Source organism: Falco cherrug, chromosome 5, assembly GCF_023634085.1.
Source record: "Falco cherrug isolate bFalChe1 chromosome 5, bFalChe1.pri, whole genome shotgun sequence".
Lineage (NCBI taxonomy): Eukaryota > Metazoa > Chordata > Aves > Falconiformes > Falconidae > Falco > Falco cherrug.
Genome location: NC_073701.1, coordinates 6,394,379 through 6,421,664, shown reverse-complemented (window position 1 = coordinate 6,421,664; position 27,286 = coordinate 6,394,379). Strand labels below are relative to the sequence as shown.

Below are 27,286 nucleotides of genomic sequence, written 5' to 3'. Positions count from 1 at the left end.
TTTCTACATAGTATCATCATCCACAACAGAAGGATGGAGAGCGTAAACAGACACAGAGGATAATCCCGGGATTCAGGATTCTTGGTCCTTGCAATCACACATTTTGTACCAGTCCTGAGAAGTTGACCGTTTTGTATATGTACGTCTGCCTTAGACGTCTAGAGGAATTGTTCATTTATCTGATAATTATAGGTAAATAGAAGTTAAAAGTTTACATATGCATACAGAAGTGAAATCTATTGGATACAATGGGGAGGCATGACTTACATTCCTCCCATACCTTGGGCAATTTCTCCAGGTTCTACTCCATGTATCACAAACCCAGCATTTATTTTAAGATCTGACATTAACAAAACCACTGCTTTGTGAGAGAAATATTTACTCTTTCTCTAAACTAGAATTTCTCTCCAATGTCAGAATGAGCCAAGGGCTAAAGCAAGCAAAATTTAGTCCTGAACCCAGGATAGCTTCTCCATATAAGATACACCTATCTCCTTGCTTTGAAGTGTTATAACTTGTCAAAGCCAGAAAAGGCAGTTTTGGCTCAGTAGTAAATATGGTTACCTATATTGTCTCAAAAGCAATTGCATTTTTAAACAAAAAGGATGATGTTCTGTTCTGTCTCTGGGTTTTTGTACTCACAGCTAGTGAAACACCTGACTTGCCAAGAGACAGGGAGTTAGAGCAATCAGCTTCAGTGAAGTACAGTAAAACTTCTTGAAAAAACTCAGAATTTACTTTCTTACAGCAATATGTGAGATTTAGAAAATATGTGGCAGTGTGTGCAACATCCAGGCCTGGATCTACTGCTGCAAGTCCACCAGGAATGAACTTGCCCTGAACTCATGCCAATCATCATCACTTGAGCTTAAACCCCTGTAGCTGTAAAACTTACAGGGGGAAGCCCCTTCTTAGTTTTTCTTTAATGACTTATTAAAGTTTCCTCATGCTACTTCCACTTAGTGTTGCCTGGACAGCCTGCAGAGGACAATGCATGCTTACCATTTCCTTGGATGGGTGCAGGACACATTGTACTCCAAGAAAAATGAGCTTGTTTCTGCACTATGCACAGTCAGGCCCCTGTAAGAGACCTATATTTTTCTGCAGAGGCTCAACTTCAATGCAGTAAGCTTGGAAAATGTTCAGTGATACCAGCTCCCTCCTGTTTGTGCTGGGGGCTGGCAGGTTGGGAAACAGAATCTAAGTCCGTGTTTGCCAAGGACTTTCTCGGGCTTCGTGTATAAGCCAAAGGGACATACTCTTACCTGTGTGTACAAACATGTGCTTGACGTAGTTCTGTTTGGCGGTGAAAGTCTTGTTACACAGAGTGCACTCGTAAGGCTTTTTTTCGCCTTGCCCACCTGCTGTGCTGTGACCCGCAGATGGGGCCAAGGGCTGTGGGGCTGGCAGCTGGGCAGTAAAGGTTGACAGGCCAGGCTGGGACACTGTCACAAACTGTGTCTGTTGGCCAGCTAAAGGCTGGGGCAGGCTGAAGAGAAAAGGCTTAGGGCCACTGCCAGCAGACTGTGTGGTGAAAAGGGCAGGCAGGTAGGTGTTGCCAGCTGTGCCAATGACCTGAGTGTTGCTGGTCAGGGTCAGTGGCATCCTCAGATTGCTGGTGAGGGTTTCTGTCTGGCGTAAGTAGATCTGTGTGGTTGGCAATGGTTGGGCAACAGTTGTGTTGACAGAAGGCTGCAGAGCCCCCTTTTCGGTGCTGTTATTGACTGTGAGCACTTTGCTGTCCATTTCAACGTCATTGCTTCTCTCTGGCGAGGAAGAGTTGGCATCTACATGCTGCTGCTGCGGCTGCGGCTGAGTGCCATCAGCGGGGACGTCATTTTGATCTGCTTGAGAAGGTTCTTGCTGCCCATCCCGGCCCAGACCAGCCATAAACTGCTGCTCCATGGAATCGGGCTCAGTGCCAATGGAGGAACTGACTCCCGAGTCAAAACTCTCCCCTTTAGGCTCACTCTCAGTGCCTTCTGCTTGGTCAGTGTCCTCAGTGCATTCCTCAGACTCATTGCGCTCGAGGATCTGCACCCTCTGTTGGCCATAGTAGTCATAGTCATCCTCCATCTCCTGCTTAATATGGATGTTGCCCATGAGGGTTTGAATTCGGACAGGGCGTGGTTGCTTGCGGCAGTGTGTGGTCTCTGGAGTGGTGGAAAGGTACCGCTCCATCTGTTGTGACCGTTCATGGATCCGGGTAATCCAGCTGGGGTCTTCCATGTGATGGTCCCTGGGGAGCCCCAAGGCTGTTTCATGGTGGCTGACCACAGCTCCACTGTAAAAGGAGCGCTCCCCACTGCCATTTTGCATGGAACAGGCATAGAGGGCCGAATAGATCCTGTCCACACTGTGCTGCGAATGGCTCTGCAGGTAGCCAGACTCTGTGTCAGTGCTCTGCCCCGAGGTGCCTGATTCGGGTGTTCCCCTGGGTGTCTCCTGGCCAGAATCCTGAATCACCGGGTAGACCTCTCCCACATTTTGCGAGACAATCCTTGTGCACTCATCAATCACAGTCTTGATCTGCAGGATGCTGGCAGCTGTGAGGATTTGGAGGGCCTCTGACTGTGAGACCCGCAGCACCCCACTGTACATGAAGTCAATGAGCTTTTGTACAGACTGGACTGACACCACTGAGGGGATCTCGATGTCGCTGTAGCCCAGCAGCAGCTTGTCCTGGAAGAAGGGGCTGCCAGCCGCCAGCACACAACGGTGGGCGCGCAGCATGCTCCCGTGGATGCGGACCGTCACGTCACAGAAGTGGCCACGGTTGCGCTGCTCGTTGAGGGTCTCGAGCACGGAATTGCTGAAGTTGTGAAGGTTGATGCTATGAATGCGCTCTGTCATCCCCTTGCAACTGATGTTACCTGTAGCAAAGCGGGTGACAAAAAAAAGAAAAGATTGAGTCTTGTCCTCTGCAGAGCCACAGTCAAGGGCATTGGTGAAGGTGCCTGACCACTGGGTAAAGGAAAGAGATTATACTGTAAAAATCACATAAAAAGGCACAGATAAGAAGACACCATCTCTGTAAGGCTAGAAGTAAAATTTGCTACTCATTTGCAGAAGCTCAAGTTCTGAAAAGCAGACAAAGACAGGTGTAGCTGGGCCTAAATTCCAACCACATTCCTGAGCCTTGGACTTCCTATCAGTTTATCTGGCTTAAAGAAGCCTAGAGCCAGCCAATTGTAAACACTGAGCACATGGATTAAAGCTGGATTTTAGGCTGTTCAGATGTGGACCCATGCCAGAAAAAATCAGATTCTTACTTTAATGACCCTTTACACCAAGTTGTTAATGTAAAGAGTCTGTATGAAAACATAATTTCTTTCTAGATTGGTTTTTTAAGTTTGGATACTGTTTTACAGCACAGTTACTTGTATCAAAAAAACTGGCAGTCACTTTGTAAAATCCAAATCTGGTTCAAGATTTAGGCTGTAAATGTTCCTAAAATCCCACGCGCAGTTTTGTCTGGGGTTGTGGTTTAGAACATTTGCTACCCAATAGTGACAAACAGTCCTCTGTAAGAACCCAAAGCAAAAAGTTAACATGAGCTGTCCCCTTCATTTTTAGCATATCCCAAGTTCTGACTGGCACCAGAATGCCATCATATAAAAACAAATGTTCTCCTGCTGTTATTTACTTGACAGAAACTGGAAAATTACAGACATTTACTCTATGGAAGACTTTGCCTTAGTTTGGCTGAATAACCTAAATAGAGAACAGTTTAGAAAAGCACCTAGCCAATTCCAGTACCGAGCCAACATATCCTTCAAAATAAACTTTTACAAGTGACTAGAAAGTAACTTCTTAATCTCTCAATCCACTTTTCCCTATCTCCATCTTGCTTGCTTCACTTTTAATGCTTTTTCATTTCCTTCCCTGTTCTTTACTCATGTTTTGTCTATCTAGATTTTGATGGGCAAAACCTATGGTTTCATCTTGTAACTACAAAAAACCAACTGCCCTTTGAGGGATAAACAAATAAAATATTATTGTTAATATGTTTCTCTTAGCATTTGTAGTGCATGCAACACCTTGGTTCCCAGAAAAGCATGCAGAGAGAAGTAGCACAAAATCACCAGTAGTATTACAGGCATTTTGTCTCGAATATTCCTAGCAAAGCTACAACCCCTCCTGCCACAATTATTTTTTAATGTGTGAGAATCCAAAAGTGAAATCTGGTAGAGAAGCATGAGTAGATTAAACTACCTTATTGTCACGGTGTATTTTAACAGAAATATACAGAGCAAATAAACAGCATTGAAAGCGGTTTCATACACATGCCTTTTAGCCCAACAAAGTCCCTCTGCTCCAGCCTAAAGGGTGCTTTACACCTCATACACAGGCAGGAGAACGCCACTCACTGCAATCTGCAGGAAGATGTAGCATCCTCCCTGCTCTGCCTTTCCCTTCTCATTTCTCCACTCCTGACATCTCAAGCACCCTCTATTCTGGCGGTTCAAAGAGAATCTACATTGGACACAGGTGATATTTTAATTCTCTGAAGTAGTTGAAGATAAAAGGGAAGCACAAAGCTCAGGAACCAGAAATCCTGATGGGCCCAAGCTGTCTGAAGAAGTCTCATGTTTAACAGATGTAAACCAGCCAGTATCAGAAGGGTACTAATTTCCATCAAAGATTAGAGCACTGGGGGGGATGCTCATATTAGCAGAAACAAGGAGGAAACCACTAACAGTATCATGGAGGTTGTGAATTACATCTCTCTTGTTCATAAACTCTGCCGGGAACCTGAGTTTCCTCCTCTGATGAGACTGACCATAGGACTGGAAAAGCATCTTAGAAACTGGAAGACTCTCCTTCAGGGGCACTGCAACTATTATTACACAAAATAATGTACAGAAGAGATGTATTCCTCCTCCTTCCAGATACAGTCATTCTCCAGAGGCTTCCAGGGCAGTTCCAGTTCCCTTCCCAACATGTCAGATCACACAAGGATTCAAAATGCGTTCATATAAAAAGTCAGAATCCTTGATCTGAAAGGAAAAGAACTTGGTAAAAACTTTGAACTGGTGGGGAAACAGAAGGATAGACAATTAACAATAAATAGATGATACCTCTTTTCAAGACCTCCTGTAGGCCATGGCAAGTGATTGCGCAGCTACCCACTTATCTGCATCTCCCTTTGATGTCGCATGCCGGTCTGAGACCGGAGCGCGGTTCTGTTTGTATTCTCGGGAACAGAATTAAGACTCAAAACGGAGTCAAGAGCCAAGGAACTTTATTTGCCCAACAATAAATCTGCGAATGCAAAGGGAGAGAGAGCGAGAGACAGAGAGACAATATAATCTATCTGCCAAGTTTCCCAGAGATACTTTTTATCTCTCAAATGAAGGGGGGAATCTTCCATGGTGTGTCTCTCTAGTAGAAGTCTGCATCGTTCACAAGCTGAAATACAGGTTTTGCAAGATTCCCGAGTGACAGGCCAACCTCTGGCATGTGCCTCTTTGTATAAACCATTAGACCCTGTATGACCACACTTAATGTGTTGTCATTCCAAAAGTCTGTCCCAAATTTCCCCAGTTTTATTTTCCTGCTGCAAAGGGGCAATTCTGGCCAGCTCATCTGCCCTATTATTCCATTCACCTGCCAGAGTGCCCTTTCCTGGTGAGACGGCACCCATGCTACCGCAACATCCCCACGTTTGGCAATATCCAAGATTTTTTGCCACTTCTCCTTTTGCCACACTGGCACTCGGTTTACTTCCCAGTTATTCTGTTCCCAAAAAGGGAGCTATTCTGTGCATCCTTTGAACAATGCAAACGAGTCAGTGTAAATGTACACTGGAGTCTTAGCCCCTTCCTCGCTATTAAACACACTCCACACTGCCACTAACTCTCCCACTTGAGCACTGCCCTCACCTTCGGTAATGATTCCCCTGTTAGCATCTACATTAATAGCTACAGCTCGGTATCTCCATTGTTTACCCTCTCTCTTAGCAGAGGCATCAGTAAACTACACATTCTACAACTCCTCCGAAAAAGCAGGAGTGATTTTTACCAATTTTTGCCACAGACAGGGGAGGGGTAACCTTCTCCTGGGGATTTGCTACTTCTTCTTGGATATTTAACTGTTATGGGGTGCCTTCAGTGACAGTAAAAACACTACAATAACGTTCAATCTTAGCATACCATTTTCTCACAGTATCTCTTTGGGCTATCCCTGTCCGGGGGGGGGGGGGGGGGGCAGTTCCTGCTAACACAGGTTTAATTCCCTTAAAAGGTCCCTTAAAATTAGAGGCTGTTGGCATATGGTTCGCTCTGCTTCTCTGAGAGCAACACTCACTATAAACAATCCTTTTTCCCAATTGGAGTATCATCTCTCAGCATCCTTCAAGCTCCTGGAATAAAATCCCATCAGGCAGGTAGGACCTTCTGGTCCTTTTTGCCAAAGATGAATGGACAATCCTGAGTGTGCAAACCCCCACTCAATCTGGACAGGGTCAGTGGGGTGAATAGGGCCCAAAGCCTGGTGGGTGTTTGCTTCAAACACCGAAAGCTGTAACACTTCATCGTGGGCTGAAGCCCATTCCCAAGCTGCTCCTTTTCTCAGCAGGTCATATAAAGGCCGTGCAAAGTCTGGGATGTGTTTTCTCCAGAAGACCAATAAGCCTAAGGCATGTTGCAGCTCCTTTTTATTTTCTGGAATTTTTACCTGCTGTAGTGTTGAGAGGGTGTCCTGAGGAATACAGGCTGAACCTCCTCTCCACCTATCCCTAAAAATTTCACTTCATTTGGAGCAGTTTGTATTTTTTCCTCTGGTATCTGGAGTCCCGGAGACTCTAAGTGCTGTATAATCTTTCCTTGTGTTACCTGTACTGGAATAATTTGATCCCCTCCTATCAAAACATCATTGATGTATCGATAAACTCTAAGTCCCGGTTCTGGGAGAATTTGGGCTAATTCTTGTGCCAAAGCATGATGTGCTAAGGTGGGAGAATGTTTATATCCCTGAGGGAGACAAGTAAAGGTATACTGTTGTCCCTCCTATGTGAAAGCAAAATGATCATGGTCCTCTTCTTGCAGGGGAACCATGGCAAACATCTTCCACATCAATTGTGGCCATCACTGGATGAGCCTGTTCCTGAACGAGTGAGATGAGCTCAGCTCTATTAGGCACCGCTGCTGTCAAGGGACCACTGTCTGCATTAAGTGGACAATAATCTACAGTCAGTCTTCACTTCCCATTTGATTTACAAACTGGCCACACTGGGGAATTGTATGGGGAGTGGGTGAATGTTAAAATGCCCTGTTGTTTAAGATCCTCAATCACAGGAGCTATCCTCTCCCGAGCCCCTTTCTCCCGAGCAAGAGATAGGGTTTCACATTAGTCATCCTGGAAGAGGGGAGGGTAGGTGCTGCTTGCAACAGGCGCACTTCTGCCCAGGCCGTTTCATCTGAGGAATGCCAAAGCACCATGAATTCCCCTGGGTATCATACCACTGTCTGCCCTTCAATATATCTATGCCCCAAAGATTTGTCGGAAAAGGGCCTATTGCAACCTTGGTGTTAACTGGGTCTTCCTCCCCAGGCATCCATAATGTTACCAAGGCCATAGGTACTGATTGAGTTCTCCCTAAAGCATTTAAGACAATTAGATTTTCAGACAAAGTCAAAATTCCACATTGCCCCGCCTCACTCTGCATCAGTGCAGTGATTTGTGCTCCTGTGTCAATTAAAAAGGTTACTGTTTTTTTCTGTGTTCCTACAGCTACTGTAGTCATTAAATCTCCTCTCAAATTTCAGGTGAGTTGCCTAATAAACACCCACCCTCCGGTTTCTCCCCCACCTTCAGGGGATGGAGGATCTAGTTTCCCATCGCCCTCTTTACTTCATCAGCTTTTCCCCCGATGCCTATTGATGGCGGGGCACTAGGGGTTGGCTCAAAACTAACTTTGTGCCCTGACCATAGCGGAAATTCTCCAATTTCTGGGTCCGAAGCCCATCCATTAGATCCCGGGGAATACTTCTCTGGAGCTCCAGATGCCACCACTCCTGTCGGCTTAGGGGTCTCCCTCCCCCAGGATCAGTAAATTGGACCGATTTAGAATTCTAACTTCTCTGAGCCTGTGCTAACTGTCCCTCAGCTTTTCCCGCAGTTCATATGGCTCTTGCTTCAGGTCTTTGCCAGGATCCACCAACGGGACCATATTTTCTCCCAAAGTTAATTAGCTCTTGGACAACTTCCCCCCATGTAACTCTGTCTGATATGGGAGTATTTTGTATCTTCCCCTGTAGCTGGATCCCAATGGGTTTTAAAGAATCAGGAAGTCCTCGAATTAGAGGAGTCATCCCTTCTGGGTCCACAGGCGTCATCATGGGAGAGCCCTGGCGAGATTCAAGCCTCCTGTCATACATCGTGTGCAGACAAGCTGCCCTTTGTACACTTTCTACCAGCTGACCCACCGTACCTGTTATGGCTAGGGGGTCTCCCCTTCCAAAGGGTTCAGTCCCCCGGCCCAGTACGCTGCCCTCTGTGTTAATGACCATAGGGCCTGACGGCTGCCAGTAGTTAAAAACACACCTGGGCCCCAGTATCCTTCTGCTTCCTTCTCTGACAACGCAATCCCATCTCCTCCTGACAAGGACACTTTCCAAACATACTCCGTTTTGGATTCCTTTGGAGTCCTTGCAAAATCCTTCCTTAATTTTGCTAACTCAGTCGTGTCTTTAGTAACAATTCGGGGACAAGTGTCGTCTGTCTCATATAAATACTCAGTCTTAACTAGGGGATGCATGTGAGGAGGGTTTTCTGCTGCCTCTTTTGGCTCTGTAAATCCCCCTGGGGATATATTTGTCTAATCCCTTTCTCTGTTAACTTCGACTCCACCTCCCCAAATGAGTCTCTTTCTTTCCACAATTCTTCCCTTAATGTTTCTTTTAACAAAGCATTCTGGTTTCTCTTCTGCTTTAATAGCTGTTTGGTCTCTTCTAACTGCTCTCACAGTGTTTCAAGGAATCTACCACGACATCATCTTGACACAATCTCTGCCTCCTATCTTACATGGCTGCTGCCAAACTTGCTCCTAAAACTGCACAAATTATGGATTTCCCCTTCCCAGGTTTAACTTTAGCCTCCTTCTGCAATATCATGATCCTATCCACTATACTCTGCAGTTGGAACCAGTGATTTTTTGCCCATTCTCGCCCTTGGGGTGAGATGATAGGTTCCCAGTAAGTTATCCAGTTTATATAAATAGGTTCCCAGTAAGTTATCCAGTTTATATAAATCTCCACCCCACACTTCAGTGGGGGAAACATCACAAACATCTGTAGAAGTGTGGGCACACATTTCACCAAAGAGGGGTTATTTCATCTTGAGAGGGTGTCACTGTAAATTCTCTACTACTACACACCCCACCCCACCCCCCATCACTCTCAGGAGGTCACACTTTTAAACTTTTTTAGAGACTCGTCTCTTGTTCAATTCTATCACTTTGTCCTTCTCCGGCTGTTTTCCTCATACAGACTCTGCACTCACTTCGTACATCTCAGGCACACACACACACACACACACACACACACACACACGAGTCTCTCATAAAGAACCTGGCACTTTCTGTGTCACCGAGAATCCTGTCCGTGATATCAATTAAAATGTCACATGCCACTCTGAGACCGGAGCGTGGTTGTTTGTATTCTCGGGAACAGAATTAAGACTCAAAACAGAGTCAAGAGCCAAGGAACTTTATTTGCCCAACAATAAATCTGCGAATGCAAAGGGAGAGAGAGCAAGAGATAAAAAGGAAGGAAAGAAAGAAAGGAAAGAATTCACAGCAATAGCTACCACCCCAGAGCTGTGGCATCCTGACAGTCCGATTCGTTTCCAAGTCTGGCAGGGGAACGTTCCGTCCGATGTTAGTTGGTTCAATTTTTTATAGAGCTGTTACAAGCTGTTCTCTTAACCACACCTCCCACCCGGCAATGGTGTATGTGCCCAACATTCCCCAGGGGCCTCCAGGCACCTTGATCCCCCCGACCCCAGGTCTGGGCACACGCACAGGGGTTTGGTTAAGTTTTGCAGGATCAGCCTCCCTGTTGCTCCATGGCGTCAGTCGGTTTCCTCCTTTAACAATGTATAGATAAATCTCTGCAGTGGCAGTGTGTTATCTTCCTGCCTTAAATCTCTTCTGTGGCAGTGGTATTATCGTCCTGCCTTAACAATGTATAGATCATTCACTGTGGTGATGGCATGAGTTTCCTGCCATAGCAATGTTGAGACAACACATCTGCTGTGGCGATGGTGGGTCTCACCGGCACAGTCTCTTACACTTTGAGTAGCTGACTATCAGTATGCTAGAAATCTTTCCTCGGTTTGACCCTAGGGCTCCCTTTTCACACAAACATGTCTTTAAGATGTGCTTCTGGAAAAGGGAATGACTTTAGTTTATGCTCTGCTTTGTCAAATGAGGCATTTGATAATAAGAAATATGCAGCAGCCTAACTCAGTAAACCAAAATCCTGCCTTGCACATGCACAAGGTGGAATATTCCACACGTAACAGAGACGCTATGGACAGGTCCCTTGACTTGGGCAGGTGCAAAGAAATGTGTTTCGTTCCTATGTACCTTAGCAGCTAAAATGGATGTTGTGAGTGGAACTCTGAAAAATGCATCCTCAGGACAACTCCCTTCCAGAAAGGTGTGATATGTACCATGAGACTGGGTGACTTTTTGGGAAAATGAATTCTGCCACTTACCCATAAATCACATACAGAAAGGAGGAAGGGCAAGGTTCATGGAAGTTTCAGTAGCCTTTCTCAGGTCTTGCCTGCGGGAAGCAAGAGCTGTGTATCCACAACATACCTGGCATTAGCTAACTTGATGAAAACAGCCAGGTGGGGTTAATCAAGGATAAAGAAAAGAGGTTTGTATGCATTTATGCGAGTAATATGAATAGCTCTCCTACAGGAACTGATGGAGGATGCACCTTGTGGTGTAGGAACTGGTCTGAAAGTCAATTGAGCCCCTTCATATAAGGCACGGAGTATGTTTTGGTTGCTGTTGGTATCCCTTAAAAAAATCCTCTCCTCATTTCTTTACTACTTCAAATGAAATTGTAACATCTACCACTTACTCAACTGAGAAATGACTGAAACTTCTCCTGAAGGATAAAACAAGTGGGGTGGATGGAACAGACACATAACAAAAGGTAAAAAAGCTAATACAGATTTTGAGGATGTTTCTTCTAGGCCACCCTCCTTGATGTTCAACACTGAAAACCATACCTATCCAAAGTACAGGCAACCAAATAATTTGCAATAGTGTCTACACAACCCACAGCAGTATAAAAAAGCAGCTTCAACGAATTCCAGAGATTGGTCTGTAGCAAAACCCACTGTCCCATGCAGCAACTCTCCCTCTCTGCAGGAAACTGCCCAGATCCAAGTTTTGTGGTTGCTTCTTACTGTATGTTGTTCTAAGCTGGAAGTCCAAAGGCGATGTTCCCCATAAAAGGTGGACTTGCCAATGCAGGTTTGATTCTAAAGTAAATGCCACATTCTGACAAAGACTACTAGACCTTGGACAAGCCAGAAAGTGTGTCAGTTCTTCACAAGACCCAGTTACACACGCGCACACTCACCTACTCGTCACTGCACAGAATGCCTGGCTCAGGAAAAAGACTGCTGTCTTGGGCTCTTCTCAGGCCTGCCACTCTTTTAAACTCGAGACAGTGGGAACCTTTCTGTGAAATTCAAGTGGTCTTTGTTAAGTGCCTCCCCCCAACCCTTTTTTTTTTTTTTTTTTGTCCAGTAAACATGATGTAGAGATCCCAATGGACTTATTCTGAGAAACTCCAGTAAAATGGTTTTGTCCCCTTTCTGTGAAGCAAGTTCTGATTGGAGGGGTATTCACAAACCATATAGGAAAGAATGGGTGTGAAAATGCAAAGGCCATTCTTACCCAGATGGGCAATGAATAGGCGTTTGCCAGTTCAAAAAAAAAAAAGGGGGGGGGGGGGGGGCAGGGGGAGTGGAATTAAAAAAGCAGGAAAAAAAGAAAAGAAAAAAAAAAGCCCAGACAATTGCACAGATTATGCACATTTGCAATCCTCCTGGGATGCAATTTGAAGCTGGCATGGCATAAAGGTGAAACATATTACTGTGCAACTTTGAAAAAAGCTCGGTTTGCCCATATGCAAATGTACCGATTAAACTGTCGCGCTATTCACAGAAACATGCATGGAATTCATCCTCAACTAGTAAGAAGGAGCACAACGTGGATGGGAAAGGAAAAAACTTTTGTTGTGTAATACATGACTGAGTGCTTAGATTAGTGTTTCCTTGAATCTCATCCACCTCTCCCGCTGACTTTTATGCTATGGGCATTCACAAGAAAGTAGATTTTACCATGACAATAACAATGACAACCTCTCCAAGTACAGTACCAAAGGGGAAGGCAATGGCAGAAGGAAACAGCGGGCAGTGTGGACTGCTGGAAGATGCTACAGAAAATGTGGAAGTGCAGCAGTAGGTACATCAAGCAGTTTTCTGTTTGTGAAAGCTACCATACATAAACCTACCTAAAGCTAGAAACGTATGGCCCGCAAAGGTGACTTTTTTGTTTGCCAAAACCACAAAAAATGATCCCAGCAAATACATGATGTAGTAGAGCTACAAAGATGTATGGAATACTGAAGACTGCAGGCCACATACAAATGTCTATGTTGTCCATTTTAAAATCTGTTTAGGAAGGGTTTTTTTGTACAGCCACTAGATGTCCCTTTCTGCAAAGCCAATGCTTACAGCGTTAACGCTCATAACTGAAAGATATCACAAAATTTTATTTTCTCTAGTGTCCTTTAAAATGACAGTATCTCAAAGCTCATGGTACACTAATGACTACCATTTCTAGAAACACAGTGTTGATGAAACCACCACAGCTACTGTAACTCAGTAGTAGCTCAGTGCATAGCCTTCACCTGAAGCAAAACCGCCTAGGACGCTGGAATCCAAGCTCTTTTTGGAAACTTACTGTGTGGTCTTTCAGAGGAATAACTAGCAGAATGAACCCCAAAGGCTCTATCTCGCTTTTATGCTTATGGGGCAAAGAGAATAATTGCCTTGTACCCCTGAGATTTAGTAGGCTTGCTGAGACAGATACAGACTGAGTTTTTGCCTCAAATTTCTGCAGCAGTATTTAGAAAATTGTTTGGCAATCCATCTCACTGATACTTAGACAAGATTACCTAGAACTAGCTTGATATTGTTGCCTAGCTTGCCTTCCTGACAAGCTTCTCAGGCCTTGCATTGAGAAGAATACACACTTTAAGAGACAGTAGAAAAGTTGGAGGCATTCTATCTTGTATAAATATGGTAACTTTATATTCTTATCATGAAAATGACAAATGCCTCCCCAGGTGGGAGAACACCCTGGGCTAAGACAAAGATGTGGAAGTTGGGATTGGTAGGCTTTCTTCCTGCTCCTGGAGCTGTGCATCTGTAATCCCCTGGAGCTGTGCATCTGTGATCCAGCCACTAGTTTCTGGGAGTGCCACAAACCTAAGAAACCTGTTGCTGCCGGAGACAAGCATCATCATCTACTACTTACACTCTTCCTCTACTACATGTAGTTTTGGAAATCTCTAATCCTTAGTCTTCACACCAAGTGTTGGATGACCACAGCCTCCTGGCTGTATCAAAAAGATGCATTAGGTTCTTCAGACAGCCACCTAGTCTACTCCTTTTCCTCATGGTGGGAACAGTTCACCTACACTATCTCTTCAGAAATGTGTCCAACATTTTGGAAAAAAAAAAAAAAAAAAAAATCCCAATGTGGGGGATTTCCACTCCCTCCCCAGACACACCGTCTACTATATAACAAGAAAGTTTTCCTACTATTTAACTTTGAAACCAATTACTCATCCTTTCCTACAGCAGACACAGAGAACTATTGACCACTTTCCTCTTTATAGCACTCTCTCATATACTGGAAGGCGCCTCACTTTTCTTCTTTAGACCTTCTCATCTAGAAAATACAAACTCAGGTCTCCCAATCAACCTCATTGGTTATATGCACTCTCCTCATTCTTATCTTCTTCTGTCTTCTATCCAGTTTGCCCTTCTTTCACTTAAAATGCAGTGCCCTAAAGCAGATAAAGTACTCTGAGTAAAGGTGAATGAAACAGTTGCCTTAGACACTTTATATATGATATTCTTTAAAGACCTTACAGAATAAATAAAACCAACCAACCAAAGCCCTGTTATCAAAACAAAACTCTACAGATTAGCCTTAAGAAAGGCATGTCTCAGCAAAGAACCCTTAATTTGGAGTGGAAACCTCAGCTCTTGCATAAACACGACAGTTCAGTGGCAATACAGCATTTCCATCACAATATATGACAGCTACTATAGCCCCACAATTTCCATAGGAAGTTTTCTCATTTCCATAGATTAGTGTCTCCTGTTCCAAACTTAGCACCATAACCATGGGTGCTTTTTTCAGCTCCGGTGACCTGACTTATCCCCAGTAATGAAGTTTTATTTTCTGTTGTTCTCAAGTTAGTTACTCTAAAATAAAACTGGATTAACAGAGCAAAAATTCCTACCTCTCTAGGGTTTCCATACACAAAATTAGTCCTGCATCAGGTTCCAACTCTCTGGGACCAAATTTAGAAGAGCAACATTTTTTCCACTCAAGGAAGTGACTTGAATTCAAACTCTGACAACTTGGTAGTAGCTGACTTCTCGGTATATCTCAATGATACTAGAGAGGCTGCTTTAGCCAATCCTGCTCAGATGATTCTCCTGAATATTTGGCCTTATTCTGAACAGGGGCCTGCAAGAGGAGAAGCTTGTATGGAGTTTCAGGAACACAGAAGAACATTTGTATCCTCAGCAGGAGATCTGACCAGGAGCAGCCCTTGCTTTCTGTTGCTTTAAAGGTTTGCTGGAGTTTTCACCCAATCATCTGCTTGAACATCTTGAAAATCAGTATCTCCTTCTATAATATCTATCCAAAACAAACACCAGATGACACTACATGAATTGCCCTAACCCTACCAGATTGTTGTTAGAATCAAAATATGTAGCAGTCTACATTTAACAGGAAGTACTGTATTTTTACCAGCACAACATCTATTAATGTGTCAGTAAAATACTCTATGGAAGAAAGAATCACTGCTTTCTGAAAGCTGTCAAACTTCTCTAAATTTCATAGTCTAATAACTACATTTATTTGAAAGACAGGAATGCATGCACAGACAAACACAACCTTATTCTCCAAGGAGCAAACATATCGAGTAGATGGCTAATAAGAAAGAGTTTGCTTAAACTTTGTGCAGGAGACAGGCTTTTTCTGCAGAGTAGAGAATGTTCAGCAAATTTCCTATGGACAATTTATTCAGTTAATTGCCCTGTCCTTTTTGGCATGTACCTAATGAGGAGATATTCATTTTACATAAAACTGACGACCAAACCATAGGTGTTTTATACGTAAAACTGCTTCTATATCCAGTGGGCATAAATCCCCAATGTCAAGCCTAAAAGCCTCTATTTCAGCCTTCACGCTTGGGGAGCAGACAGGGAATCACCTTCCTATGCTTCCCCTGAAAGGCTGCGGCAGGAGCCCATCAGCACTAATCCTATTTGCTCTACAATCTGCAGGGGCAATGTCTGTGCCTCAGTTTGCTTCACATGCAGAACAAGGACAGCATCACACATTCAATTCTGCAGAAGGGCTGCCCACCTTAATCTTGACAAATTGTTTTGCATTCCTTGCATAAAGAATGCTACAGAAAGATGAAGAATTAACTCCGTAGGTCTTTTCAAATGTTGTTCTCCAGGCTCACAAAAACAAAGCTTGCCTCTTACACTAACTCTAGTGCCTTAATTCCTTATTACCTCTTTATGGTAAGCATCCTACTTACAAGTGTAAAACAACAGGTAAAACTAGCTCCAACTAGTTCTGGTGACCAAGGGCTTTGAAGTGTTACAGCACATTCAGCTATTTTAAAGTTAAAGAAATGCTCCATTTTTACCCAGGGTATTTACTTTTCCCACTTTCACTCCAGTTTCTATTCTTGCTGTTTTAGGAACTCCAAAGATACTTCAGAGTAAATAGGGTATGCTCTAAAGCCATTTCTATTCCCAAGCACATATTTGGGGTCCAGTCCAATATACCTCCAATGTAAACACTGGCACACAGATACACACACTCTGTTTCTCTCAGTTCCTCTCCCAGCCCTTGTCTGCAGACCCTCTGCTGCTACCGCCATGCCATCAGGCATCCCTAGCACACACGGATTACACTGATGGAGGATGCTGCTCCTGTAGGGATCTACAATACCTCCAAGCAACACATACTACATTAACAGAAGAACCACCAAAGCTGTCATCACAGCTGCATCAATGAGGATTTCAACAGCCTGGCCATATCATTAACAAGCACGTGAATTCCTGTGCCCCGCCCAGCTATAACCTATTTACATTACCAAAAGATAGGATGACCAAATAGCATTTTAATGCACTTTTTTTTTTTTTTTTTTAAAAAAAAAAAACCAACATAAAGGGAGAAAACCGTACAATTGCCCTCTTGTAACTGGAAACAGAAAAAACAATGTAGCCACATGATGGCACCATTTCCTAGGAGAAGAAAGGAGGCTGTGCTCCCTTCTTCAGTAGGGAACATTTTCATGTTCTACATGAAAACTGTACCAACGACGCTGGGTTCTTCCCAGAGAGCTCACGCCTTAACCTGCCCAGCCCCAGCAGCTGGCCCAACTGTTTTAACTGGATATAAGTTTAAGGCAGTTCTGTTCTTTAAAAAATCTAGGTGCATCTTTTGCTAGTTTTCCTGCATAGTGCCAGGTGCCATTACTCAGAGAGCATGCTGCACTAGGGGACCTGCAGAAGAGAGCCATTGAACAGGGAGGAGATGAGATTACGGTGTGAACACTCCCCACTGAAAAAAAGATAAGGGGGACACTTGTTGGAAGAAAAAGAATAAACTTCTTGGAAAATGTAGGCAAACAAGGTGATTTATTTTGCTGTTCTATGGTCCTGATTGAAAGCTTTCTGTAGTCATTAAGAATACCTTCACCTGCTTTAAGAGTTTTTCATTAAATACTAACAGTGTATTCCAGACTGAATATCTGTAAGGAAAGTGAACAAGGATTGCTTTCCCTCATCTCACTGTGGTGGACTGTATAAACACATCTTCTCTCAGAAGCATTGTTCAGGGAGGAGAAGGGGCTGGGGTTGTAAGCGGGAGATGAGTCTGGAGGAGGAACGAATTAGAAGGATAATAGGTGCAAATATATTAAAACATGTCTCCAAAAGAGACAATTACTATTCCATGAACTCTTTCCCATTTGCCCTGCATTGTTAGGTTTTTTCCCCCAGGCAGAAAGACAAGGAGGAAAAGCTTATCAGTTTGAGTGTGGTTAAATACAGTAAGCCTGAAAGCCTGTGGGCTTTGGTTAAAAGGAAAATATAGATTAAAACCTCTTAAGATAATTACCTGTTTAGAAGGTTTCTATTCAAGCCAGACTTCTTTACAGGGAGTGTTTGTAGCAGTCTGTTAGGAAAAGGGTGCAGTCAGATGGTTGACTTTAGCGGGACAGTCGCCTGTGGAAGAGCACTGCTTATACTGCCCATGTTTCCAGAGAAAGACCTTTTTTTGTTCTGGTCATAGAATTACTGGTTGATAGGAGAAACGAGGAAGGGACAAGAAATATGTAAATGCCAGTCCTCAAGGCTGGGAAAAAGATTCTTTTCTCTCCCAGTGGCTCTGTCTCAGCCCTGAGTAGAGGAAAGCTAACACATGAAAATGCTAGATTTTATTTGCTTATTTTTTCCATTTATCTTTATCATCAATTAGTGAAAGGGTAATTGTTAAGTAGTACAACTGGGTGCTTTGGTGAATATTTCAACTTAGATATTCATACTGTTTTGGACTGTAGTTTCTTTATTTTGAGTTTATGGGATGAGTGTTCAGGCCTGCTTATAATTCAGATTTGAATATCAGTGGGAAACAGCACATGCTCATGTCTATGACGCTGAAGGCCACAGGGAAAATTTCTGTCCTCACTGAGACCTCTGTAATCCCTGGGAGCAGACTTATTTCCAAAATCACCTACTTAGTTTTGATAGGAAGAGCATGGCAGAATGCTTCGAACTAATAAATGAAGGCAATAAACAAGAAAACAGCATTCATGGATGGCTTGATGTCATCAGTTGGATCTGTAGCATTAAATGGATATTGCCAGTTCCAATGTTTGGTTTGTGTGTCCCCTGCCCAGGGAAAAGGCCCTGGCATTACATGTATACACAAGCATACAAACACCAACAGGTGATACTAATACAGTGCATGAGAGTTATTACTTAGGTCTGCCTTCAGGCACATTCTACCTTCCACTCAGCCAAAAACATTAGAGATAGCATCTAGGAGTTTTACTTTTGAATACAGGGAATATGTCCTGTTTTGAAACACAGCATAGGATCAAAGCACAAAGTATTTTTGTTGCCCACACAGGCATGAAGCTGTGGGGAGAAGTCCCTTGCTCTGTTTTTATTTCCTCTATCATAGCCCTTTTCACACAAAAATTGCTACTCTGTGGTTTTTTTCTCTATCTGTGTAACATCAATAAATTACACGTTATCACTCCTATCATCTAGTTATAAAGAGCCTTTCAAGATTTCTAATAGATGCACAATATTGCTACACTTACATTTTCACTGGGTAAGAACTCAAAAATAGCTGTTTTGAGATTACTCTTAATTTATACTACTTCTCTCTTGTGAGCTTTCAAGAAGCAGCATTTCACCACATGTCACAGATTGATACAGAGTATATATTGCGCATCCCAGCCGGGCAGAGATCCTTTCAGTGTTTACTGCAACAAAGCTGGGATGAGTAGGGGTTCTAGGATTTGTTTATCCTTTTTTGATAGGCGCAGTCAATTCCTCGAGGAGTTATTTGTGCTGACATAATAACCAGAGATCTTGAATTCTCTTTGTATTCCAGTTCCTGAGTGGTAGATACATGAGACTAGATCTCATGTTATTTTAGCCTTGTAAATGACTCCATGGGCAATGAAAACAGTCACAGAAAATATAAATGAAAAGATGGCACAATGGCATTCCCTCTAGAAACAATAATAATTGGCATCCCTGGGAACCTAAATGCACAGTGCCAACCAGAACAATCACTGTGGCCTGCTGTGCACCAGGCTGCGAGGCAAATACCCTGATGCAAATGAAGTCCAGTGCCACTCTGATGGCTTCCAACTGACTTTCACCTATGGAGTAGATCAAACACCACATTTATTGTGGAAATACAATGATTTTCTCCCACAACATCCCCTAGCACACTTTATAAACACTAGTAGGTGGTATTAAGCAGTACCTTGGTTTTATGTTTCAGGTTCTCTCCCAGTACCATGTTAAGGCTTCACTTAAAAAATGTTCTGAATGAAAGAGCTCTCTTTGTTCAGCTGAGAACAATACAAGAATTGTTTTGGTTTTCTCACTCGAATACTGCTCTGGCCCTACCTTCTTCTAAAGTTATTGCGTGGGATCACAGCACAAAGACTATATGGCTATTCTGTGATAAGTAAACAAGACAAAGAGGAGAAAGTGACTATGGAAGCTTAGATGAAAAGAGCAAAAAGCTCCGATGTTAGACAGATGACAGTGGTGAAAAGAAACAGAAGGTAATCACCTCTATTTTTTCATCTTAACTTAGGAGCTGTATAGTTGCAACAAACCAGGCAACTGATGCACCAGTCAATGTTTCTCAAAGCTTGGAAGGTGTCTCCCTATAGCATGCAAAGGACTAACACAGAGACATGTAAGCACTCAGTTACCCAGGGTTTTAACAACACACAGTAGGACAAAAGGAGATGTAGCTGCTTTCGTTTCCTTCAATTAAGAGTCACCTGTCAAACACTGGAAAACCTTTTATGTTTTACTCTGCTACATGAACTGTCCCTCTGCAGACCGTAATAGGGAAACTGTACATTTGGTTTAGTCTTCTCATCTAATTAGGACAGAGAAGATGACAGCAGTAGCATGTGCGTTTAAGACACGAAATAACAACGATTGGCATGATTATGTTTGACATCCTTCAAGCAGATCATACAAAGTGGCAGTTTTGGTATGTGCAACTTCAGGAGGAACAACAAAAGGAGAAAAAAAGGTAGAGGAAGTTAGTCAGAAGGAGTCTGAAAGGAAAAGATAAGGAATTAAAATCCATAAGATCAGCAGGAAGATGGCCTTAATAATACCTTACTACAATCCATATCCATATCCAAGGACAACAACAACTAAAAAAGAGGAAGTAGAAAATGCTACAATGGTTAAATAACAAGGTATAAGAGTTCATTAAAGCTGAAAATGTATCCTTCCAAACACAGAAATCATGCCCAAGTGACACTAATAGAACTGAGCATAAACTGGCAGGCTAGATGTAAAACAAAGATTAGGTAGGGTGAAGAGGAAATTTGAAGAAAAAAACTACTGAAGGTATAAAGACAAATACTGTAATAAAACATTATTTAAACACATCAGATAGAGAAAGCTTACAGGGCAATGACCTGTACCTAAGAAGTGCTGTAGATTTTGTGGATTGATAGATTAAATAGTCAAGTAGTAGACTCAGTGGGTTAGCTACACTACTGAACTATGAAAGCAGTAAAGGTAATCGAAGAGGTTACAGAAATTCTGCAGTGGAATTGACATTATTGCTTTAATGTTCAGAATGGAGGATGATGGAAAAAGGTAAGCCAGCTCAAGGGGGAGAAGGGGAAAGCACTGTTCTGGAGACTGTTACTAAAAAAACCCCACAACCAAACAAAAAAACCCCCAAACAACAAGAGTACTAGAACATCTTAATACATTGAACAGTGGCAGATAGTTGTATAATATTCATCAGCCATTCACTTCATGAGTGAAGCAGTTGCACCACTCTTCCAATGTATAAAGGAAGGATTTACTAGAAGACTCATAACTTAAAGAATGGTAATAAAAAAAATCTGTGGGGGCAGACTGAAAACAAGAACAGGTAAATTCAGAAACAGACTGCAGATACCTTACTGGACAGTTACAGTATGTCTCAGTGGCTGCAGCATGACTTACAAACACAAATACCACAGTATTATCAACTCAGTCACTCAAAATTCTTAAGAATGGAAGCTATGGAATTGTAAAAAGCAGTAAGACTTCTTATCCTCCTCCCTGGTACTTAGAAAGAATAGATACACTGGGGACATATCTTCAAGTTCTCCCCTGAAATCATGAAAAAAAGGCTGTTTTAAACCAAAGCTGAAATTAAGCATGTTATCACTGAAAGTTCTCTAAATGGAGAACAGTAAGACAAGTATTGAATACCACAAGAACTGACAATCTAGCATGAAGCCAGTATTACAGGGTCATCAAATAAGAGAATCAACATTTACGATAATTAGACAAATTTTCAAAAGCATCTATGTGTTATAAATGTGATTTATGCATCAGTGAAACTTAAGCTCCAAAGTCACACAGTCACTTCTGAAAACATACTCACTGACTTCACAACTGAAGTACCATATGCTATTAGTCATTTCTCATGAGAAGAAAAGCCCGAGAGACCAACCTGACAAAACTCACTTAGTGTACTGATTAGGAATATAGAGACCAGCTCCTATCGGTAGTACATTTTATACTACCAATTCTTCAGTGTCTTGTGATGGCTTTTTCAACAGAGGCAGGGTGAGCTCAGCTTACAGTTTTATAGACCTGTACTCCTGTCTCCATGCAATTCAAGCAACCTGTATCTGCTTCAGTGAAAACACAATTCATTCCTGGCTGATAATTCTTTGATAATCTTACAAACAGAAATACAAACCTACCGGACATAGAAACCACTTACGACTGTCAAAAAGAGAAGCATTTACTAAACAAAATTTCAAATGTTCTGCAAGACAAAAGTATAATTAAGTGTCATGACAGCAGTGTTTGAGAACTACGAATGTCCTTGCTTTCTGTTTAGCTTGCTACAGAAAAGCCTGTATCATTATTATTATTATTATATCATCTAAAAGAGATATCTAAACATACATAATCTCTTAGGTCACCTAAAACAACCTAAAAATATTCAGCATTAGCTAACACACACCATATATAGATCAGCAAAAATACAGACAAATTACTACTGACACACTGCCAGCCTCAGAAAAGAAGGAAGCTGGTAGAATCAGGGCCCCCCTCCTCCCCTCTGAGAGTGGAGATCATTTGAAAGCTCCAGAGCAGTCCCTAGGGAATCATAGCCACAGATTTCCAGAGGCAGAGGGAAGACCATAAAGGCATGTAACCATTCTCTTCCTGCCACAGAACCTCAAAGAGAAACACAGGAAACCTAAAATATAAAGCTGAGGCCAAACCAGCTTCAGATCCATCTAGCCTCTATATTAGCCCTAGGCAAATCAAATTTGTCGATTCATGGGAAGGGAATGGTGGGTCCCTCTAGCTGCTCAAGAAAATGAAAACCGAGTTTCCGCATCCACGCTCAATGCTCTGTGGAGTTCAGGAACCTTGTGAGGTTCTCTCTCTGCCTTTCCCCATTATGCTGCAAGACTATCAAGCTACAAAAATCAGGAGAAAAAGAAACAGACTGCCTCTAAGTCCCCATCCTGTGAAAGCTAAAAAATGCTGGAATTGGACCAAATCAGCCATGTCACTTGAGCACGTATGGACAAAGCGTTCAGATGTGGTCCATTACCGACAGTGTTTATCAAGTGTATTCTCTTTAATGCACAAAAACTCCACGGAGGCTTGCTAAAACAGAACTTTAGTAAGTCCTCCCCCATCTCAATGTCTTGCCAATGATTGTTTCATGCATTTTTCAAAAATTATCCATGCCTCACTTTCCTTCTCAACTTTCATTCCCTACCAGAATCTCAGGTCTCTGCAAGAATTTGGTGTTCTCTAAAATCATAAAAATCACCTCAGCAGTTTTCCCAATGATTGTCCAACCTGCCTCCCAGTGCCACGGAAACTCTTTGCAAAGATGTTGCTTTTCCCTTGTCTGGAACAAATTCCTTCACAGATGGACCATCCACTGTCTAAGAATAACTCTTTTAACTATCAATAGAGACAAAGAGATTCAGTTGCACTGTTCCCGTGGGATTCCTTTGAGTTTGGACACATCTGTTAAAGATGCATACATCAGAGCTTGAATGAAGTTTTTGTCTGATTGTATCTCTGAGAACTCTGAAAGTTTCTGCCAAAATGATCTTATCTGTTGGCATGTGCAAAACATATATAGTTATAGACGCTTTCTGAAGGGCTCCTAAAGTGGCCTATACAGACCAAATCAGTTTAAATACAGCCAAGTCCTGATGACTTCCTTCCCTCTCAGCAAAGTCTTTAGAAGCTTTACCTGAGGCAGATCAGCCTTCAAACTAGGACCCTACCAACTTCATGCATTCTTTATGCCTAAGCAAGAAAGTATGTGGAAAACTGAAAATAGCGCCAACGTCACATGCTTTGCTTTGCTTCTTTGTAACTCTTCCAGAAACTATGTCTCCATGCTTGTCCTTGTAGCTTTTTGCACAAACACCTTTCTTCTGGGTAAGCAGCCACAACTGTTAGTGACAGCTGAGTAGCTAGAGGTATAACTCATTTGGAGCTCTGTCAGCTCACTCTATGACTTAATTCCAAAATCATTCAAAGCGGTACTTTTTATCTGCCAAAGCCCTACATGAAAACAGTTACCTCAGGAAGCACCTCTTCCTCTTGTTTCTCCAATTGCATGGCATGAGCTAGCATTTCCCAAGGTTGAAAGAGATGGGAACTGGACACAACGTATCCTAGGTTCTGGATTTTGCCTCAAGGATTCGTCTCAGCTGGAACTATAATGTTCAAATTCAGAAAACTAAGACCCAGTCCTACAACAGTCAGAAGTAATGCAATTTCACTGGGAATAAGTGGCACCACAAACAGCATGCAAAACGTACTACACTATAGAATTAAGCCCTAAATTAAGTTGTGCATCACATATGACTTTATACCTAGAGTTTTTTGTGAACTACTTGTTTCACTAGGACAGGCATTCAGACTATTGCTTAATCTTTTTTTTCACCTCTGCCTTTTACAGTTGAGGAGCAGATGGCTATCATAGAGTTTTTATTTCCTATGCCTGGAAAAAGTATTTTGATCTGAATCGTTCCAAAAGCACCCTGATTTTTTGAAGTAGATTGGCTTTTGAATATTTCTCATAATAAATATGTGGTGTTGTTTTCTGCCAAGCACTAGTGACTGAATTCAAAATGGTCAGTGAAAATTTTCTTATGAGGAGTGACTGAGGGAACTGGGGTTGTTTAGTCTGGAGAGGAGAAGACTCAGGGGGACCTTATGGGTCTCTACAGCTACCTGAAAGGAGGCTGTAGGCAGGTGGGTGTCAGTCTCTTCTCCCAGATAAGAAGTGACAGGACAAGAGGAAGCAGCCTCAAGCTATGCCAGGGGAGGTTTAGATGGGATATTAGGAAACATTTCTTCACAGAAAGGGTGGTCAAGCACTGGAACAGGCTGCCCAGGGAGGTGGTGGAATCACCATCCTTGGGGGGTGTTTAAAGAACACACAGATGTACTGCTTAGGGACATGGTTTAGTGATGGACTTGGCAGTCCTGGGTTAATGGTTGGAGCTGATGATCTCAAAGGTCTTTGAATTTTTCCAATAATTGATAATTGATACCAATAATTGATACTACGATGCTGACTCTTTCTGGGTGTTTCTGGTATTTTCAACAAAAATTCCTCTCAAACTTCCTGTCTAATCCTAGCTGTTTAGTATTTTTAAATTATTTACCATCTGCTAGAGAATTCCCCACCAGAATGAAGAATGTCCTTTGAAAATGAAATATAATCTCCTTAGCTGTGGGGGCAGAGGCAGTATGGAGGTCTGGGGAAGGGAAGAGAAGCAATGCTGTAGCCTCTAGAAGGTAGAGAGAAGGACAGGTAGTGTTGCTGGCTCAAAGAAGTAAAGTATCACCACAGGTCCAAAAGTTGAGAAGATGAAGGATGTGGCAATGTAGCTCTGAGAGGAAGGGAAGAGAAGGAAAAAGGAGGGAATTTTAGGGTGAGGGGAAAGAATCAGTCCAAAAGGCAGGGGAGGCAAGAGGTAAGGAGAAGGAGTTTATAAGGACAGGGAAGCCCATTTTTAAATGCTGGGAGCCACAAACACTAATCTTTTGGGTCAATGAATGTATTCCAGCACTACGGACTGAGGCAATATTACAAAAAACCCCACATAACACAGGCAATAGCTATAGTAAATATGCAGTAAATATTCATCATGCCTTGTTTTTAGTTCATGTGAGAAATTGGCATTGCTACTTTGCAAAGGCATGCCAAACGCTAATTATATGCATGCTGCCCTGAACAAATACAGCCTGACAAAGGTTATAACCCATCATAAATAATGGGAGTTTTTCCACAGGCTTCAAAGCACATGGAATCAACTAACAGAGATCGACACCACAAGGCATCTTACCATTTTTTTGAATTTTTGCAGGAATGTAATTGTATTTTGGGAACTAAATTTCAACAATTCCTGAGACAGGACAATATTAATGCTGAAATCATTACTAAACTTCTTTTCTGAAAAAAACCCAACTTCACTGGGAAAGGAGCATCTAACCTGGGTTTGCAGTTTTTTCATAATTGGTATTGCGAATTTAGTAGGAATGGAAGGGGATTTGGGAACATTTAAAGCCTTGGGGTCCTAAAGTCTGTTTGTCCACAGAACAGGTAGAGCGTGAAGAGCTGCAGACTCCACCTCCCCCTACTGCCCTCTGCCAATATTCCTCACCCCTGAACTTGGCCACAGAAAGCAAAGGCAGGGGTTCATTCTCCAAGTTCCTTCCCTACAATCCCTGCTGGCCTCTGTCCTAAAGTTGCTTTCATGGGTTTCCATTTGTACTGTCAAAAAACATCAGTGTGAGGTTTCAAATCCCATTTACTAATGAACTCTTTCATCTTTGTGAATGGGATAAAAAGATTCTTTGTTTGAAAATAAGGATTATTTTTCCTTGTTGTTCTTCTCTTTTTTTCTGCATCTTTTCACAAGCTTTTTGTTTTCAGAAAACATAACAAGACAAAACTGTACCCCAGTTTTAACAAAGAGCCTGACATCTCTTATTTGAAGAGAATTCTTGTATATACTAAACTGCATGCTGCCTGCTGCTCAGTTGTTTCACATGTCTTTCTTCTCCCCAAATCACCAGGTGAGACTTAGGAAAGTCTCCCCAATGTTTACCAGCTCTATTAAAATCATGATCTCTAGAAGCAGCTCATAACGAATAAAGTCAGAAGCCAACAGGAATGCATTGCAGCTAAAGTGATTTTGATAGTGATGATCCCTACAACCCTGCTGCTTCCAAGCTTGGCCCTGAGGCAGGATTTTTAAATTAAAAAAAAGAAAAGGATATACATACTTTTTAATCTGATTTTTTATTGTCATGCCCTGATTTTTTTTATAGGCCTTTGCAAAGTCTGGTTGGCTTCTGAGCTCTTGAAACCCGGTGTCATCATCTTTCCTTCTCATTTCCCTCCCCTTGTAAATTTTACAACATGCTAAAACCACCACAGAAGAGGTAAAGTATATATTCTAAAACTAGTGAATAATGAGGTCCACATCACCCTGCATATTGCTGTCCAAGAGACTTCCAGGCAGCGACCACTGTGAAGAGACAATGTTTTTAAGAGCTGACAGGGTAAGTTCTGACTTTCCAAAATCCAGTTTTGATCATTCCTTCCCTTATTTTTGTATTTTTTGGCAAAATGGAAAAGAACATTTTAAAAAGACCAATTAACCCATGCTGAGTAATCTGAAAGTGAATGCACTCGAAAAAAGGGCCATAAACTGGTACAACCACACAGGTCTACAAAGATTTTCCAGACTCTCTCAGGCTGATACTCTCTACAAAACACTCCCCTTTTCCTTTGTGGAAATCCTTTACAATCCTGGGTGTCAGAGCCAGACACCTGTTTTCTCCAATTGCAATAAAGCACTGACTGAAACTCCCCAGTCAGTAGATATGCTTGGGTAACTAGAAGCATGTGACTACGTGGAGCTGAATAACTACAGCTCTAGTTGGGGAGAGATATGCTTGAGGGGTCTTCCCTTTTTAATTCATAAGAAGTAGCAACCCAGCCCAATAACATGCTCTTAGCTTCCTCTAGCAGATTGTATTATCATGACCTTAACACAAAATGCTCTGTTTCAGTGGTAATTTCCAAAGAAGGGAAAAGGTAAGCCCTGAGGAAGTCCTGCTTGTGCCATTA

General features: G+C 42.4%; 1 protein-coding gene across 8 annotated transcripts in view; it reads right to left on the bottom strand.

The window, feature by feature from the left end:
- The window catches only part of ZBTB20 (zinc finger and BTB domain containing 20), a 519,668-nt gene that overhangs the window by 30,665 nt on the left and 461,717 nt on the right, over positions 1-27,286 (bottom strand). For all 8 annotated transcript variants that reach the window (XM_055712470.1, XM_055712467.1, XM_055712471.1 and 5 more), the window contains one exon: positions 1,266-2,873. In XM_055712470.1, coding sequence (XP_055568445.1) covers positions 1,266-2,853 — 1,588 coding nt within the window. In that variant the 5' untranslated portion in view covers positions 2,854-2,873. The remainder of the gene's footprint in view (positions 1-1,265; positions 2,874-27,286) is intronic.